At 46.1% G+C, this 17,719-nt stretch overlaps 1 protein-coding gene and 1 long non-coding RNA gene across 4 annotated transcripts in view; one reads left to right on the top strand and one right to left on the bottom strand.

Annotated features, from left to right (window-relative positions):
* ADCY9 (adenylate cyclase 9) overlaps positions 1 to 13,180 on the bottom strand; it is a 28,476-nt gene extending 15,296 nt beyond the window's left edge. Inside the window, exons 1-4 of one of the 2 annotated variants that reach the window (XM_083711286.1) lie at positions 11,265 to 13,180; positions 7,467 to 7,639; positions 2,847 to 2,951; positions 1,724 to 1,839 (exon numbers count right to left, since the gene is read on the bottom strand). In XM_083711286.1, the coding sequence (XP_083567412.1) occupies positions 1,724 to 1,839; positions 2,847 to 2,951; positions 7,467 to 7,639; positions 11,265 to 13,140 (2,270 nt within the window). In that variant the 5' untranslated portion in view covers positions 13,141 to 13,180. Of the gene's footprint in view, positions 1 to 1,723; positions 1,942 to 2,846; positions 2,952 to 7,466; positions 7,640 to 11,264 lie in introns of both variants that reach the window. The other variant, XM_083711285.1, reaches the window with a different exon arrangement.
* A 340-nt stretch (positions 13,181 to 13,520) lies between these two features.
* The window catches only part of LOC310831363, a 31,893-nt gene continuing 27,694 nt past the window's right edge, over positions 13,521 to 17,719 (top strand). The window contains exons 1-2 of one of the 2 annotated variants that reach the window (XR_014557808.1): positions 13,521 to 14,696; positions 16,656 to 16,902. This is a non-coding gene — a long non-coding RNA (uncharacterized lncRNA). Of the gene's footprint in view, positions 15,160 to 16,655; positions 16,903 to 17,719 lie in introns of both variants that reach the window. The other variant, XR_014557809.1, reaches the window with a different exon arrangement.

Here is a 17,719-nt window from a genome sequence, read left to right as displayed (position 1 = left end):
AGGAAGGAAGGCAGTGCTCAGAATATTTCCATCAGGTAGACAGAGCCAATTCTAATTTTGTCCCTATCCTCCCCCCTACTGGATTGTGTAACGGCAACACTGAGACAGAGGAAGAGGAAGAGGAGGAGGAGGAGGAGGAGGAGGAGGAAGAAGCTGACAGTGTGTGCTACCTGCTGGACTGTGAAGTAAGAAAGCAGGCAGGCAGGCAGGGACTGGCTGAGGGAGATTCTGGCATTGCAGGTGGTTGGACTACCAGCCTCCAGCGGAGATACAATTACGGTGAAGCATAACAGCAGAATGATCCACCTATGTCTTGCAGGTAACTCGACTTCTGAGACAGCCCCCCTTCTATATGGGAAATGTTGTCCCATGTTGTCCCCAAGGACTGCACACACGACTTGCACAATTTACAGATTTAAAGTCTCACCACGGATGGCACTAACTTCCTGCAAGTTATGAGGTGGCATGTTACTTCCTTCATTTATAGACCTATTGTGTTTTAATTTGTTGGAAGCTGCCCAGAGGGCCTGGGGGAACCCAGTCAGATGGGCGGCAGAATAATAATTTCTGTTTACACTAAGATGGGGAGCAAGCCTGTGCGGCAAAATGTAAACCCAATTTGCACAAACTGTTGGGTTATGCACAAATGGCAGAACTTACTGGAAGATTAAGATGTTGCATACCATCTTTGCAACACCCATATAAGGTAGCCCAGTATTATTATCCACACATGCAGATGGAGGACAAAGGCTGAGAGATGAGTAACCTAGCAAGTTAATGCAGAACATGAATTTAGAACTGGGAACTACTTTGCTCCCAACTCATGCTCACAGCCACTCTATCACACCAGGTCTCAGGGATGCTGCTGTGCCCACTAGGGTACCCTCATCAAAGCAGGGGAGAAACACCAAAACCCCTGGAGACACCAGCTGCTTCGCTGGGGCTTGAATGCTCATGGCCAACTGCCCACCTCACAAGGCGCTGCTCAGACAAAGCTCACGGTCGCCTCCTGAAAATATTTATTTTAAAACTGTGACTAGTTATTTAGGAGCATGTGAAGAACTCTGATGGATCAGACCAAACAGCTATTTAATCCAACTTCCCATTTCCCACAGGGGCCAAGAGGAGAACACGAGGGCCCTCTCCCCAATGTTGGTTCACAGCAACTGGTATTCAAAGCCTGTTTCCCCAAAGGTAGTACATTTTCTTGCCTCATCCCATTTTAAAGACAGCTAAGTGGATTTCTGCCACAATATCACATGGTAGTGAAATCCAGTTTAACTGTGTGCTGTGTGATGATTCTACTGGGTTTTCGTACGGGAGGTTGGGGAAAACTTAAGTCTACCCAGTTTCTCTACACAATCCATAACCTTATGTACCTGTGTAATGGTAAACTAAAAAGCACCATATGTTGCAAACTTTCCCTTGATCACTCCGATTGCCCTTTTCTGACTCTTTTCCAGCTCTACAGTCATTGTTTCTGAGGTGAGGTGGCAAGAACGACAAACAGCACTCCGAGTGTGGTTGCACTACAGATTTGTATGACAGCAGTAACATATCAGCAGTTTAATTTTCAGTCCCATTCCTAATGATCCCCAACATGGATTTTGCTTTTTTCACAGCTACCATACCCCTTTCCTATTCAGTTGCTGCTAGTTTAGACCCCACCAGTGTGTATGTGAAGCTGGGATTCCCCACCCCCCACCCCACCCATCTTTCTCACCTGTCTTCTTTTATCACGTCAACAAAGTGAGCGTCCGTTTTCTCCCTGATGTTTTTGAAGCGCAGTGGCAGAAGTGGTGACTGGTCCAAGCTCACGCCAACCCATCTTCCTTTCTCCTGCAACATTTCATAAAGGGATGTTTGGCTGTTGCTCAGCTTCTCCTCTTGTGGAGGACTTAGAAGACCATTCTGGGACTTGGGACTGCATCCTCCAGGGCCCTGATTCAGATCAAAGGAGGGGCAAAAGCACAAAGAGACAGAGTGATTGTGCCATTCTATTGTTCATCCTCAAGAAATTTTGACAGAAAAACTGCCTCAGCTCAAACAGTTTATAATATGGAGTGAGAAAGCCTGCAAGCTTCTTTTTTCAACAATTTTCAAGTTTGTAAACAGAACCAAACAATTAAGACAGAAGAAAATTTCAGGATATTTTTACAGTGCAAATTATTTTTATGCACATTATTTGTTGTTTTGCAAGTCAAAACACCCCTTGTCTGAAACAGAAGGGATGGTATTCAACTAAATTTTATGCAGCGTAGAGCTACTGAAATTTATGGACCTAACTTAGCCATAATTATTAATTTCAATGTATCTCTATGTAAAACATGTAATACTATCAAAGATTTTCACAGCACTGTGCAACCTACACTTTTTGCCCCAAACTAGCTAGTGATGTTCACGGGGATTTGAGTACAAGATGTATTAGTCTCTTATCCAATTAAGGCACACTGGCTCCATACAAAATCAGTCGCATGATCGAACAGTATTTTACAATTTATTATTTACTTATTAAATTCCTATGCCACCCTTTATCTGATACCTGGGCCAGCACTGGGTTTTTTAAAAAAATTATACTCTTCTACAAACATGGATTGGAGGAAGCTAGATAAGGCTAGTCATGGAACTTTGTTGCTGGCTCTAAGGTGTCACACCACATCAGGTTGAAGCACCCAAGTGCAACTTCTGGAAGTATACAGATCAGTTCTGAGAATGGAATTCTGTATGTCAGTGGTTAAGTCAGTTTTCTCTTGAGACTACCCTAAGTGAGTTTCCAAATCTTGGACTTACCACATGAATGGGGCAGGCTAGCTAGAGAAGAATGCAAGCTGATAAATTAGTGTTACCTTTGTGCTGTTTTTATGTTCCTCCTGGCCCCCATTTTGGATAGCTCCTTCCTCTATACTTGCAGCAGAAGCAGATGCCAATGTAGTATTACATGAAGGGCATGTCTGGAAGCCAAAAGAGAAAAACACTGCAAGATTAATGTGTCTCTTTTAAACAGCACTGACATTGCAAATCTTAGCATGTCCAATCTCTATAAATTTCAGGATTCTTGGCAAAAGGTTTCTCAAATGCAGTCCATAGGATGTTGCCAACAGGTTGCACATCACACTTAGTTGTCCTTTTTCCTTCCTTGAATATTTGGGAATAGAATTAAAATCACTTGAGTGTAAAGGAAAGTAGTATCACATATGAGAAAAGCTATAACCACTTAATGGAAGCCTAACTATAATTAAACAAAAATACAGTGAATGCACTTGTACTTAGATAATCTGTTTGGAATAATGGAAATGCCAGCTTAAAAAAGAAACGAAAAAAAGATTCTAGTTCTCACGGCCGCAGATACAGAATGTTAAAGCTGAAAACATGCTCCATAAAAGATAGAGAAGCAGCTCTAATTCATCATTTATCTTATTTTTATATCCCGCCTTCCAGCTCACCAGAAGGGACCAGGAGGAAGATCTCAGTTGACACACAGTGTCAAGAGCCCCTTCCTCACAAGGTGTACATGTTCAGAAAAGCACAACACACACACACACACACACAATGGCTGCAATGGTTTATAGCAGGGGCAGGACACCAGTGGCCCTCCAGATATGGCTGGACTACAACTCCCATCACCCCTAAACATTAGCCATGTGGGCAGGGACTGAAGGGAGTTGGAGTCCAACAACATTTGATGGGAAGGGGGATGTCATAGGTTACACCATCCGTGGTTTATAGAAACCAGCCCAGTCAGGCAACCATTACAGAAGCCCCAGGCTATTCAAGTGATTTATTGTGTAAGCAAGGTTTGGATATAAAATACTAGAGAAGCATCAAACCTCAAAACCAGTAAAGGAATGGACTCTCAAGTGATGAAGTTATTTCACATTTTATAATATAAAACCTCAATCAACCCGAGTGTCGAATTGGTTCTGGTGTATCAACAAGTTGATTTGGAAAGGCCCCAGATTTTTTGTTGCATGGCATACTCTCATACTTCCTTGAAACCCTTAAAACAGCAGTTATTATACAGCTTCTTAAAAAAAATTGCTGTACCCAAACATTATGGCCAATTATTGCCCAGTCTCCAATATTTCATTTCTGGGTAAGGCAACTGACTTTATCACAGAGTTTAAGAAATGCATTTGACATATCTAATGCCTGCCTGCACACTGATGTACTCTGAAAATGGTAACATAATAATTCATTGATTTAACCTTGACTTTGGCCACTTTTATGTTAAATGTTAATTTCTCTGCCAGGGCAAAGTTCCAGAGTCTGCGGAACTATACTTCAAATGCTAGTTCATCTGTCATTTTCCTGCACTTTTGATCTGTGCAGCTATTAACATAAATGAAAGTAAAAATTTGTGCATTACAACTTCATTCCCCACCCCCACAAATATTTAAAGAAATCAGCTGTCAGGAGTGCTAAATTTTGCTTTGCACCAACACCACTTCTTTGAAAACCATGGCCTAATAAGGGACAACCTTCAGACACTCCCAACAGACAGGTATGAATGAGCCTCTTAGTTCTCAACCCCTCCAACAATTCAAACCCACCCCTGGTACCTCCTACAGTGGTGATCTATTTCAATGAGGACACCAACTATTGCAGAAGTTGACTTCAGAGGCTGCTATCCCTGAATAGATTGCCCTATGCCATTCTTCCTGTTAGTCCTTCAATGAGCTAAATGAATTTTTCATTTAATAACAACAACAACAACAACATTTATACCCTGACCTCCCCAGCTGAGACCGGGCTCAGGGCGACTAACACCAAATACATTAAATACATACATTAAATAAATACATTAAAAACACAAAATCAAACCGGGCTCAGGGCGACTAACACCAAATACATTAAATACATACATTAAATAAATACATTAAAAACACAAAATCAAACAATTAGTTTAAAATCCAATTAAAATCACATTTAAAATCAAAATAAAATAAAGTGGGAACCCTCTAATCATAACCATAGGGGTGAGGAATTAAAAGTTCACCAGGCCCGGCCACCCGTGCTGGTCCCATAGATAGAAAGAGCCAAGGAGGTCACTCACAATAAAGTACACATTTCAGAGACAAAGCCTTGTGTTGAATTCTCATTCTCCAAAATCAGATGCTTCAAATGAGTGAGGTTCCTTATACCAGTTTCTCTAGTAACTTGGTTTGCTATAAAATAATGCAGTTGGTGCAAATGGACCCAGTTAATGTAGAGTGGCAATTCTCTCTACTGACACAGGTTTTCTATTCGTGTAGACAAGTCCTTATTTGTATGATCTTGAACTTCTGTTTCTTCCAGACCATCAATGTTGCCTTTGTGGAAGGGTTATCAACCCACTCCAAATTTCTGATAGGTGACTGTCCCAAAATCATTATTAGATTTCTCCTTTTCAGTCCCTTCCACTGCTACCCACAGCCTGTCCTCTGGCTCATGTATACACAGGCTGCAGCATTCAAAAACTGAAAAGCCTCATAATAATGCAACAAGCATGGCTCCCCCACCCCACCCCTTTTGCACGCTCATGGGGTTGGCACTTAAAGTGATGTACTTTGTTGCAACCCTTTGCCGCACAGAAATAATTTGTGTTTGAATTTCAATACATAAGATTTGGAAGTAAAAGCTGATTTCTGAGAGATCAACCATTAAAAACACTTTCCCTGTGCTGATAAATTTGACTTCCATTGGTTGAAACCTTTTTTTAGCACAATCCAACCTCTGGAAATAAGTTTAATGGTAGTAATGTATATATTGAGATTCCTGCATTGCAGGGGGTTGGAATAGATGACCTTTGGGATCCCTTCCAACACTACAATTCTATGAATGTTTTAAATTCCTGAGGATTATGACCCCCAGGAAGAAATCCATTAATGTGACATAGATATAGGGTGAAGCTCTATATGGTGTGCAGCTGTCTCTGACACTCCAGGGCTATACTGAAACACCTTATTCAAGATTCATTATAAATTTGAAGGACAGCCACGCTGCCATAATCCTTAATATTTCATCTGCAATTGCAGATGAAAATAATCATATCCTTTTTTTACTGAAAACACACAATCACATAAAGAACCATAGCCTAAAGGGATGAGGAAAATATTTAACAGACTTGCTATGAATTACAAACTACAAATGCATCAGTTGATACTGACACCATGTCCATCCTGCCTACATCTCAAACCCAAGGCTGATAACAACCTTGCATCTCATTTATTCACCCCTCCCACCACCCTGTGAAGGCTCATACAGGCCAAGATGAACCAAGTATCTACAGAGCAAAGAATATGGGATTTGTAGCTAAGCCTCTCAGGGCACTTGAAATGGCTCTGGAACACCCTTAACCAGCAAGGTGCACCCCAGATGTTTTTATTACAGCTCCCATCAGCTGCTGCCAACACACAATTGTTTTTAGTCAACAAATAAAAAAACTTATATCCCACCCTTTCTCTCCAAAGGGTGCCAGGGTAGTTAACAGCATAGGGGTGGGGAAACCAGTCTCCAGTATTTTTTATATTAAAAATGTTAATATATATATATTGCAAATTATTAATAATATATAGTTTGTTCCTTACACAATGTTTCAGTTCAGTTTGCATGTGCTTTGGCTTAATGGAACAGACATCCCCTCCTCCTCCTTACAAGCTCCTTGAGGCAGAGTCCTCCCTTCTTTTTCAAGCTTTTGATACATTTATTGACAATTTTATGAGGAAGTTTAAGTGGTATGATTAAGGCAGGCATTAGAATCAATGGACTCTTGTTTCTCTACCATCACAGCATTTAAGCTAAAGAACGCTTTTATGTTAAAACAAAACCAAATGGTTTCTGCTCTGTCACCTGCTTTACTTTGTAAGCAACACACACACAAAAATTTCAATCAGTTATTTTTCCCTTGCAGATATCAGAAAAGCAACCCTGAAAAGTGACTGGTTAGCTGGAACAAATATTGCGCTAGGAACAAATGCTTGGAAGAGCACACCAAATTGTGCACAGCAAAGAAGTGTCTCTTCCCACATACATTTGGGGATCTGAAGCCACAAATCATACTTAAGGATCAGGACCCGAGAACAAGAGTTCCTGCCACCCCCTTGTTCCATTTGCCACCTGCTCCAAGGAACTCAAAGCAGCATTTCCGCACTAGCACTGCTGCGGTGAGGGAGGTTGCACCACTGAGATATGGAGAACTCCACCTGGGGAGATTCATGGCAGAATGGGAATTTGAACCGGGTCCCTCGCAGCCAACCCTCCACTTTAGCTATTATCATGCTGTATGGTTCCTCTCTCATTTGAGGACTTCATAAGCAATAAAATGAAGAATGAAATCTTTCTGTTTCTCCTTCTTCAAGGATTCAGTGATGCGTGTTCCTAGTTCTACTCCAACCACCCAAGTGGCTATTTAATGTCCCCAACGAAAGCTTCTCAAACAAGTTTCTGATTAAAAACCCTTAGAAGTTTGAAGAATACATTTGACAAACCTTGTTTTTTTCCAACTGTCTGAAACCTTTTGCTAAGTTGCCAACATTCTCTGCTGATGAGGTTCCCTGTAACTTGCTTCTGTCTCCTGCTTCTAGACCTGGAAGCAGCATCTGTGAGCAGCTGCAGGGGGGCTCCTTCACTTTCAAACCAGAAATCAGGTATGTTTTCAAACCTACAGGAAAATTACAGTTAACAGAGCTGAAACCATTCTTCCACTACTATCCCTCCTCCCCACTTGTTTGTAGAACCCCTCTCTCAAATGTGCACTCCACTATGACTAGGCAAACCACAGCAGCCAGCTACTACTGCCAGCGAGCCAGCTATTCCCATGGCTCACTTCTCCTCTTGGGAACAGTCAGGCCCATCCTCTGGCAACAAAAAGACATTTCATAAACTGCTCTTAACAGACTTTTGTTTCCCTTTTCCTGCCTTCCCAATCCCTCACAATAAAAAGAAAGGCAAGAATAGGCTTATACAATACAGGGCTGCAGTATTTTACAATTTTTGAATACTGTAGGCATTTCTGTCCCACGCAGTAGCACTTGATTTCATTGGCAAGTGTGAATGTTTGCTTAAAAACAACAACAACACACACACGCACACACTTTACATGTTATGAAGAGTGGGAATCCTGCACCAAGGACTACTGCACTGCAGCATCTGAATAATTGTAAGACTTTTCTCGACTAGCGGAATGCTAGCAGGACTCTGCCCCCCTCCCCACCAGTTTAGCAATGAGGTACAGCCTAATGGCCTGCAGATTATCTTCCTACAGCAAACATGGTGTCAAAAACATTTAGCAGTAAGCAGAATGGCTTGTGTACCACAGAAGTCCTTCAGGACACAAAGCTGACCCACCACCACTCAAGGTAAGACCCCTTCAACGTTTCCAAGGCTGCAACCCTATGCACATCTTAAACAAAAGTCCTGTTGAATTCATTTTCCAGAGGGGAACCTATGATAGTTAACTGCAGCAACAAAGACTCCTGCATCTAGTACACGGGTGTCAGACACAAGGCCCGCGGGCCGAATCCGGCCCGCGAGACCTCGTCATGTGGCCCGTGTAGCCTGGTCTATATATATCTGTGAGGGAAGCTTGGGCTGCGGCGCGCGAGCAGGGCGCCTCGGGTCCCTTCTGTGCAGGCACAGACCTCCCCCTCCTCCAGCTACCTAGCCGAGACTTATTTGACACGGCGAGGGCGGGGTTGGATATGGGAGGCTGCCGCCGCTGCTCTCAACTTCTTTTCGGGCTCGCCGGGGTGAAATGAGTCCCGGCGGGAGCGCAGCGCGCCTGCGCGAGGTGGAACATGGAGAAGGGCAGAGCCGGCTTCGCGCGCGTTGGAGAGAGGGAGACTGAGAGCGCACTTGTGTTTCAGGAGCGTGCCCTGTGAATACTCGGGGCAGCGTGCTTTTGCTTTGCTTTTATTTATTTATTTCTTTAGGCGCGTTTCCGCGCTGCCCAATGAACAGCATCCTCTGCCTCTGGGAATTCGTGATTCAAAAGCAAATTCGATACGTAAATAACGTCAGGCGCGGCTTCCGCAGGGTGCGTGTTGCAAAAATTTATATATGGGGAAAAAGCTGATAAGGAATTGGTTTATTTCATGCAATTTTTTCCTCAATGTTATTACAGGGTCCAGCCATCAGTTCCCGCCCTCCTCAAAGGTTTAGGGTAGGTAGCAAAGGGGAAAAAATCCAAACAAATGCTCGATTAAAATTTGGGGAATGAGAAAAATTAAAACCTGCACATCTTGTGTAACTTAAACACCAAGCCAAACAGGAAACAATTTTTATATTCATATATGTATTCAAATGAAATCAAGGTGTAGTGTTCCATGAGCCAGAAGCTCTGCATTACTTAATCCAGCTGTTAAAGGTGTCATGGGCTTTGAAGACACTCAAACTCAAACCGGCCCTTTGAGGGTGACCAAACTGCTGATGCAGCCCCCGATGAATTTGAATTTGACACCCCTGATCTAGTACATCTAGTATACTAACAGTATTCAAAGCTCATTCCTGCATACTTGAATCCCTCTTTCACTAAACTGAGCTGAATCTAAATAAAAGCCATGGGAGTGGCATAACCACATTAATTACCTGCATATGTTTATTATATTTTCAATGTAACACTATACAAAGCGTAACCCAATTTAGAACTACCCATAAAAGCAGGTTTTTAACTGAATTTATCCAGTGTATGCAAGTTAAACATCCATTCAGTTCAGTGTGTTGCTGCAGAAAACAAAGGCTTCTCTTTACACAGCACAATGCTCCTCTGCAGGATAGACATAAGAAAATCTTCTAATTATGTCTTATCTTTGTTAAATGCTTAAGTGTACTGCTAGAACAGCAAGTAGGCACTTTGTGGTAGTCATTCCCATCAAAGGCTTTCTACCACATCGGGAAGAGCCAGAAACCCTTTTTCTTTAAAAAAGAGAGAGAGAGAGAGAGAGAGAGAGAGAGAGAGAGAGAGATTTCACTACAATACTGTATTTGCAACTACTGACCTAGGAGTATTCTGTACTGGAAACACAGACTATAAATGTTATAAACAAGTAGATATATAATAAACAAATATAAATTAACCTTGGTGTCCTACGGTGCAGCATATCTTGTACACTTCTGGGAGCTACAGAATAAACAGCACAGACTTTTCTTCAAAAATCAGGCTGCCCTAACAGCAGCTGACTTGGTCGAGGTCAAATGACAGTTAGAAATTCAAAACAATTTATACAGATAACAATTACTGGTACCCTTCATCTGCTGTCAAGGAAGGAAGGCTGAGTCCATTACTACATTTAAACTTTCTGCCTTTTAAATTTCACCATGCTAAGAAAACTCAAGAGGAGGAAAGATAGAGACATTTTCCAAGCTGTCTTGAGGAAGCTTTAGCTTTGCATATTTTATGTCATTTTATGCTCCATGCCCATCTGTTACTCACACTTGGCTGTCTCCCTTCCAGTGCACTCTGCTCTTGCCTACAGTTTCTAAAACTGACTATTAATTAAAACAGTATCAAATACTTCATTTTGGATCACATTCAGCTCTTTCATCTGTTCTTCAGACTCATAAATACAGTACAAAGTACCTGAAACAAAACATTATTAGACTGTTTTAGGAGGAGCATCTAACACATATTCTTTTAAGTTCTGACTTCTATTTGAAATTCATTAAAATATATGCCTTTTCCCTAAAGTATTTGTCAAACTGCCACAAGTTCTCTAAAGAACAGATTTGTAACTGGGTGCCTCAAATCTATTTGTAGCTTCAACAAAATAGGTTAGTACTTTATAAGTCAAGTTCTAACCATTACAACTCACCAAATAAATAGCGGTACTTTTCTGGAGAAACCAAAAAGCAAACCTGCCTTAATACAAGGTGTCTGCAGTCTGCTCCTCAGCATGAAGACAAAGTTCTTTTTCTGAATGTCATATTTTTTTCTAGAAGCCTATGAATCACTTGAAACCCAAAGTACAGACTATATGAAAGTATATGAACTATAAAATATCTGCTAGACGATTAAAATGCAACATTAAAACTGCCCTTTAAAATAATCAGTTTTAAAATCAGAAAGCGTTGCAACCGCCAAGCATATGACATCAAATACCTTATCTTTCATTCCTTGAAGAATCAGCAAGGACAACCTCAAAACTAAAACTCTGAATCTCAGATGTTGTACTTGATGTGTCCAGACTTGCCCATGTCAGCACAACAAGCATAAGAAGCTATGGGAGGAAAGTATTGAAGTATACCAGTTCATTTTAGACACACACACGTATATATATATATATATATACCTTTAAGCTGGTCTACAACCACACTCTGACCAACACGCTCAGTCACCTTTCCATCCTCCATTTCATAGCGGTCATCTAAGTATTTTGCAGTAGCTTCTGAAATATGGACCTTTCCTGCCACGCCCAGTTGCTCCATAAGGTTGGCCAAGTTGACGTCATTGGACCACACATCGAACTTGAACCTTCTCATCCCCAGAATGCCACACAGGACCGTCCCAGTGTGAACACCAACCCTCATGTTCACCATCTCTTTCTTTTCCTGACAAAACTGCTCAATGGCTTTAATCATGCCCAGCCCCATCTCGATGCAGCAATAAGCATGGTCCTCTCGGGGCTCAGGGCACCCGGCCACACAGTAGTAACAGTCCCCCAAAGTGCTTATCTTCTCACATTTTGTGTCCTCGCACAGGCGGTCAAAGCGACCAAAGAGATCGTTCAAAAGTCCCACCAGAGCATGCGCAGATTTGTTGGCACTCATTTTTGTGAAGCCCACAATATCCGCAAACAAAATACTGACTTGTTCTATCTGCTGCATTTTAAAAGGACGGAATATGATGGGGTTTTTCTGTATAGAAGGCTTTTTCTTTTTGTTTTTGGGGCTGGAGGTGGAGTGGCGCTTGACGGAGTTCTCGCTTTCGTCGTCTCCCTGCTTCATCAGGTCGTCGGCAATAATCCTGGGCATGACGGAATGGATCATCCTCTCCTTGAGGGCCTTTTCCACCTCCAGGTCTTTGCCGTGCATGATGGACTGCCCCACTTTCAGGAAGGTGCTTCTGGACCGGACTTCGGACATGATGAAGAGGTGGATGCCGGTGGCGTGGATGCACAGGTGCAGCAGGGCTTTGCTGAGCAGGTCCCAGGCCAGGAGGCGCTCCCCAAAGGGCGAGAAGCAGCTCTCCTCGCGGAAGTAGTAACCGAAAGTCTCGAAGAGGACCGAGTAGGAGAGGCCCAGCAAGAAGCTCAGGTAGAGGGGCAGGTGCATGACGGTGTAGAGCAGCAGCAGCACCTCGATGCACATGGAGAAGCTGCCCACCTGCGACAGGCAGGGCCCCGACGGAGGACCCCCCCACTCGCCCGGGGGTCCCAGCGCCTGCAGCTGCGGCGCCAGCGTGATGGCGAAGACGAGCAGCACGAGGGCCAGCGAGGTGCGCGCCGGGTGGCGCCCGTAGGCGCGCGTGAAGGTGAAGGCGAAGAAGGCGAGGCAGGCGGCCAGGAAGGCCAGCGCGGGCGCCACGAAGGGGGCCTGCCGCCCCCGCCGCCCTCCTCCTCCGCCGCCGGGGGGGCCCAGCCGCAGCGCGAAGTAGCCGCCCCACAGCAGCCCCGCCGCGCCCAGGTACGAGAGCGCGTAGCGGAAGCGGCGCCGCGTCTGCGGGAAGCAGCGCTCCCGGCAGGCCTCCTCCAGGTTGCTCGAGTCGAAGGTGGGGTTCCACCACTGCGCCGAGGCGCGCTCGAACAGCTGCGGGAGCCGCGTCGAGCGCCGCCGGGAGCCCAGGCCCAGCCCCAGGCCCAGGCCCAGCCCGAAGGCACCGCCGCCGCCGCCGCCGCCGCCGCCGCCGCCCTTGTCTCTCCTCTTCTTGCCCCGGCCGCCTCGCCCGCCGCCCGCCTGGGCCCTCCTGGCCGCCGCCGCCGCCGCCGCGTCTCCCGAGCTGCTGCCGCTGGAGGAGGAGATGCTGGCCTTGGCCGCCGCCCCCGGGGGGCTCCGGGCGCAGATCCTCACCGTGACGCTGCCGCCGCCGCCGCCGCCGCTCGAGTCGCAGCTCACCTCGGTGCTCCGCCGGCGCCGCTGAGGCTGAGGAGGCGGCTGCTGCTGCTGCTGCTGCAGGAGCTGCTGGTGCGCCGAGGAGCCCGAGGGCGGCGACGCCGACGAGGAGGCCATGGCCGCGGCCCTCCGAGCGCGCCCTTCTCCCTAGGCAGCGGCTCTCAGCGCCGGCCGCCTTCGCCTCCGCCTCCGCCGCCTCCGCCGCCCGCGCCGCCTCCGCTGCCGGGGTTCTGGGTGCCGCCGAAGACCGCGCTGCTCGGGCTCCCGCCAGGCCGCTCCGGGCCCCGCCGCATGGCGCTGCGCCAGGGCCGCGCCTCCCTCACGGCGGGCCGCTCGGCCGCATCGCCCGCCTCCCTGCAAGCGCCTCACAGGCCGCGGCGCCGGCTCGGCCGCCCTCGGGGGGAAGAAGCAGCAGCAGCAGGGCGAGGGCGGAGGCGGCTGTCACTGAGGCGCGCGGCGCAGGCGCGCTCGGGAGGGAGGGAGGCGGGGACTCGCGGGCGCGCGCACAGGAGAGACCCCGGCGGGGCGCGCGCGGCGGCGGCGAAGAATCCGTGACCAGAAGCCGCGCTGCCCACTGCGCAAGCGCCCGCGAGATGGCGCGCAGGCGCACGCTAGTCTTGTGCGGCCAAGTTTCCCGCCTTTGGTCTCCTCCCTCGCCTCAGCGCCCCGCCCCCCTGCGGCTTCTCGTGAGGAAAAATGAGATGGCGGGAGAAAGGCAAGGGGGGCCACCCTCAGAAAGACCCCGTCTCTCCCTGATATATCATGAACTTTTTTGTTTTTAAAAAGCATTTGTTAGCTTGTCATTTCCACCAAAACTTCTCCAAGCACTTTCTATATAGCTTGATTGATCAAGGATTAGTCAGAGAGTTATTTACACCCAGGGCGACTGTAGCAAAGGGTTCCCACACGGATCTGCACCCGTAATGCTCCCAATTTATCTTTTTGCGAAATGGAACGCCTCGCTCTTTGACTCCCAAGAGCACCATCCGAAGACGTTGGAAAGAAAACCCAGCTAAGCTGCGGCACTGAAGGGCGGGAGGGCAGATCGCATCCGCAGCGGGAGAAACTCGAGCGAAGCTGGCGAGTCGGGAAGAGTGGGGCCAAAAACAAAATGGCCGCTGGGCAGAGACCAAGTGCCCCAGGTGATAAAGACACCTAGCGGCTTCTTCCCATCTTGCTTCAGAGTTGGTTAGACGGCTGAATCAATATTCTCCAGTAAAAGGTTTTTTAAGCCAATTCATTCTTTCTTTTTCAACAAACAGCTGATTCCTTCCAACCCAAATATCGGCGACAGGCGCCATTTTGGGAAACTGCAGAGGGAAGACTGAGAAGTGACATGTGAGGGAAGAACTGGCGAAAGCCTCTCAGTGACTTTTGGGGAATGCCGCTCTCCGTTTTAGGGAGCTGGTCACCCCAGAGTAGCTCCCAGCTTCTCTTCTCCATATTCCCACCCCATTTATTGTCTCCAGAACTGCAGCCATTGAACTCTGCAGCACCAGGCAGGTTACCAAGGCCAGCCCTGCGGCAAAGTAAAGCAACGTGGCGGCTGGTTTTTCACGAGGCAGGAAAAGGTGCAAATCGTTAGTTATTCCATCGAAAGGACTCCTGAGGTTCATCTAGTCCAACCTCCTGCCAATGCCATGCAGGGATCGCAGCAAAATCATCCCTGCCAGGTGGGCACCCAACCTTTGCTGAAAAACCTCCAATAAAGGAGACTCCACCACCTTTGGCTTAATAATGCCTTGTTCCTGTGGTTTTATTTCCACTCGCAGGATTTTCTGCCTTGAGTGCCGCAGTCATGGGCAGCCTTGCTCTGGAAGGGAGCTCTTTTGTTGTTGCGCCTCAGGCAGCGAAGGTCTTGGCCTCATCCTGCAGGACCACCTGGCTCTGGTTCGCCCCGCAGAACTTGGGTTTTCCGCATAGCTGCCAACGTTTCCCTTTTTAAAAGGGAAATTCCCTTATTCTGAATAGGATTCCTCGCAAGAAAAGGGAAAAGTTGACAGCCATGGTTCTTCGTTGCTGAGAAGACGGGAGGATGAGCCCCAAAGCCACTGCCACAACTCCAAATGCCACCGCGCAGAAGCGAAGAGATCGGCTTTGCACCGTCGCTTCCCCAAGGGGGCTCCTGGGCCACAGGTCTGTGGTCCTCCATGGCACCCACCGCTTTGGATGCGTTTCGCTTCCCCCGGGGGATGGCCTTTTGCAGCCAGGAGCCACAAGTGTGTGCTGCCTGCTCAGCCCAGATCCCCACACCAGGCTGCACAAAATACCTTGCTGCTCTTAATATCTTTTCCCTGGACCTGCTCCTCTCTCATTACAGCTAATTAATTGCTGCCGTAGAAAGGGTAAATTATTCAGCAGGGAAGAAGTCAGCCGGTGGTTCCACTGTGGCACCGTTATGATGCGCGGCCTGAGTCAGAGAGCAATTAAAGGCTTGGCGCGCAGCAGCCGCAGCTGCAGGGGGGGGGTGTGCCTGATCTCGCTGCCGCCCTCTCTCCCTTCCGCGCCCTCATTAGCTGCAGCTGACATAGTTGCCTTTGCATGTTTCTGCCCTCCGTTCTGTTATCTCTTCCTGCCTCCCGCTTGCCATCTTTGGCTCCCACACAGAGTCCTCTGATGCTGTCACAGAGTGTTCTTCTCATTTCTCCTCCTTTCTCTCACATCCTCACATCCCGATCCTATGTAGAGTGGAAAATCAACGGGCAGCACGCCTATCCTTGCCGAGGCCTACATCCTAGGCAGGGGGGTTTATTCATTAGGACTTTCTCTGAAGCAAACATGCATATGGTGATGGAGAAAGTGTTGGGTTTTGGTCCCAGCAATTAAAAAAAATCAATCTGCTGCAGCCAGCAAGCTATTTACTATATTTATTTATAAACTGCTTCCCTACCAGGCTTCAGTACATCCTCTCACTGGTGCTACTCTGCAGTCTTACCTCAGCATTGAAACTGCATTTTTATATCAGAAAGTGGGGGGAGAAAACAAACCTTGAGAATTTCTAAAATGTGATCATAAATTTGGGGGCTTCCCTGACAAACTCCACTGATAATTTCATCTTTTTTTACAAAATGACTCTTCAGGTTGCATTCTTACGTGGGGAGAAGAATTACCTTTGAAATTAGAACACTTATTGACACCATTGCCCTCAATATGCTTCCATATCACTATAAACTCTACACATGCCCAGATACTCATTAATACATGCATATATAACCAAAGAATGTATTGGATATTCAATATTATTATTTCATCACCAGTTTCTCAATAAACACTTTTCAGGGGCAAAATATATATGCAATAGATCTAGATTATGTGAAGACTGAAGACAGGAGTGCCTGGCGTGCTCTGGTTCATGGGGTCACGAAGAGTCGGACACGACTAAACGACTAAACAACAAACTGTGAGGACTGAAAAGAAGTATTCAATCTCCAGTTGTTCTAGAATAAAATGTTGTGTGTGACAATTTGCAAGCAGGCTTTCTTGGTGATAGTACCCATCCTATGGAATGTTCTCTGTCAGATATTAGTGTGGTAGAGAGAATAATGACCTTTAAATGCATCTTAAAAGTTTATGCAAGCTTTCATTAACCCTGGCTCTTAGCTTTCTATTTTGTTTGCTTGTTTTGTATACAGGTGTCTCCCCGCTTACGTGCATTCAGCTTGCACGACTGTGTATACGTGCGACGCCGGGAAATAAATCAATTTAAATTGCAAAAAGATGCAAAAACAGCCCCAAAAGATACCAGCAGCAGCAAGTGAATCTGACACACAGCCAGCCTCTTCGGGGCACCAATCTTCCTGCCCTTGTTGTTGATTCCACATCACCCTCCAGTGATGAGGAAGACTAAGAGCCATCATTGCCACAATTCATGCCAGTCTGGTAAGTGCTTCTGGTTTTTTAAAGGATTTTGCAAAGGTTTCCAGTATATGTGCAGTACCCAGAAACGTAACCCTCGCATAAGTGGGGAAACGTCTGTACTGTTCACCTTTATCAGTGTGTAATATACAAATGGTATATTTTCGTAAACTGCAAATTTGCATTTGCATTTTGGTTTTATCTGATTTTTATAAAACTGTATTGAATGTTGTATTTTTATTGTTTTTATATAAGCTGCTTGGATTTGTATAAGAGGTATACAATGTAAAAAATGTACATGTTATGTAATTTCTAATTATCTGGAAACATTTTCATGCAGTTCACAGTATACTAGGATCCTGGTGGTTTTGCACATACACTCATGAGGGGCTGAGCTAGTTTTGTTGGTAGCGAGTCTGATCCTGCAAGGGTTCAGAGAATGGAATTACTTGTGAGGATGAAGCATGATGGAGATGTGAGTAACAATCCAAACCGACACTTCTGCAGATATCCTTCCATTTCCTAAAGCACACTAAATCCAGGCCTTCAGAAGATTAGGAAGCAGAGTGATGGCCACTTTGGGAATCCCCATCATTGACAGCAACAGAGAATCGGCATTTAAGCTGAGCATGTGAGCCATTCAGAGTGAAAGGAAAGAATCTCTGCAGCACCCTATTGTGGTTTAGCCACTTCCTGATTGCAGCTTGAAGTCTCTCCCCTAATGACTTCCTCCTTCCTCACTGTAGAGGGGAAACCCTTTCAGTAACCTTACCAAAACTCAGACCACAATCATAATCTAATGAAACAAAATACAGTTAATAAGAGATTTGTGCTTCTAAGA

This window comes from Podarcis gaigeae (assembly GCF_964106915.1).
Source record: "Podarcis gaigeae genome assembly, chromosome: 14".
Taxonomy (NCBI): Eukaryota; Metazoa; Chordata; class Lepidosauria; order Squamata; family Lacertidae; genus Podarcis; species Podarcis gaigeae.
Note: the sequence above shows the minus strand (reverse complement) of the source record. Positions and strands in the feature narration are given on the sequence as shown.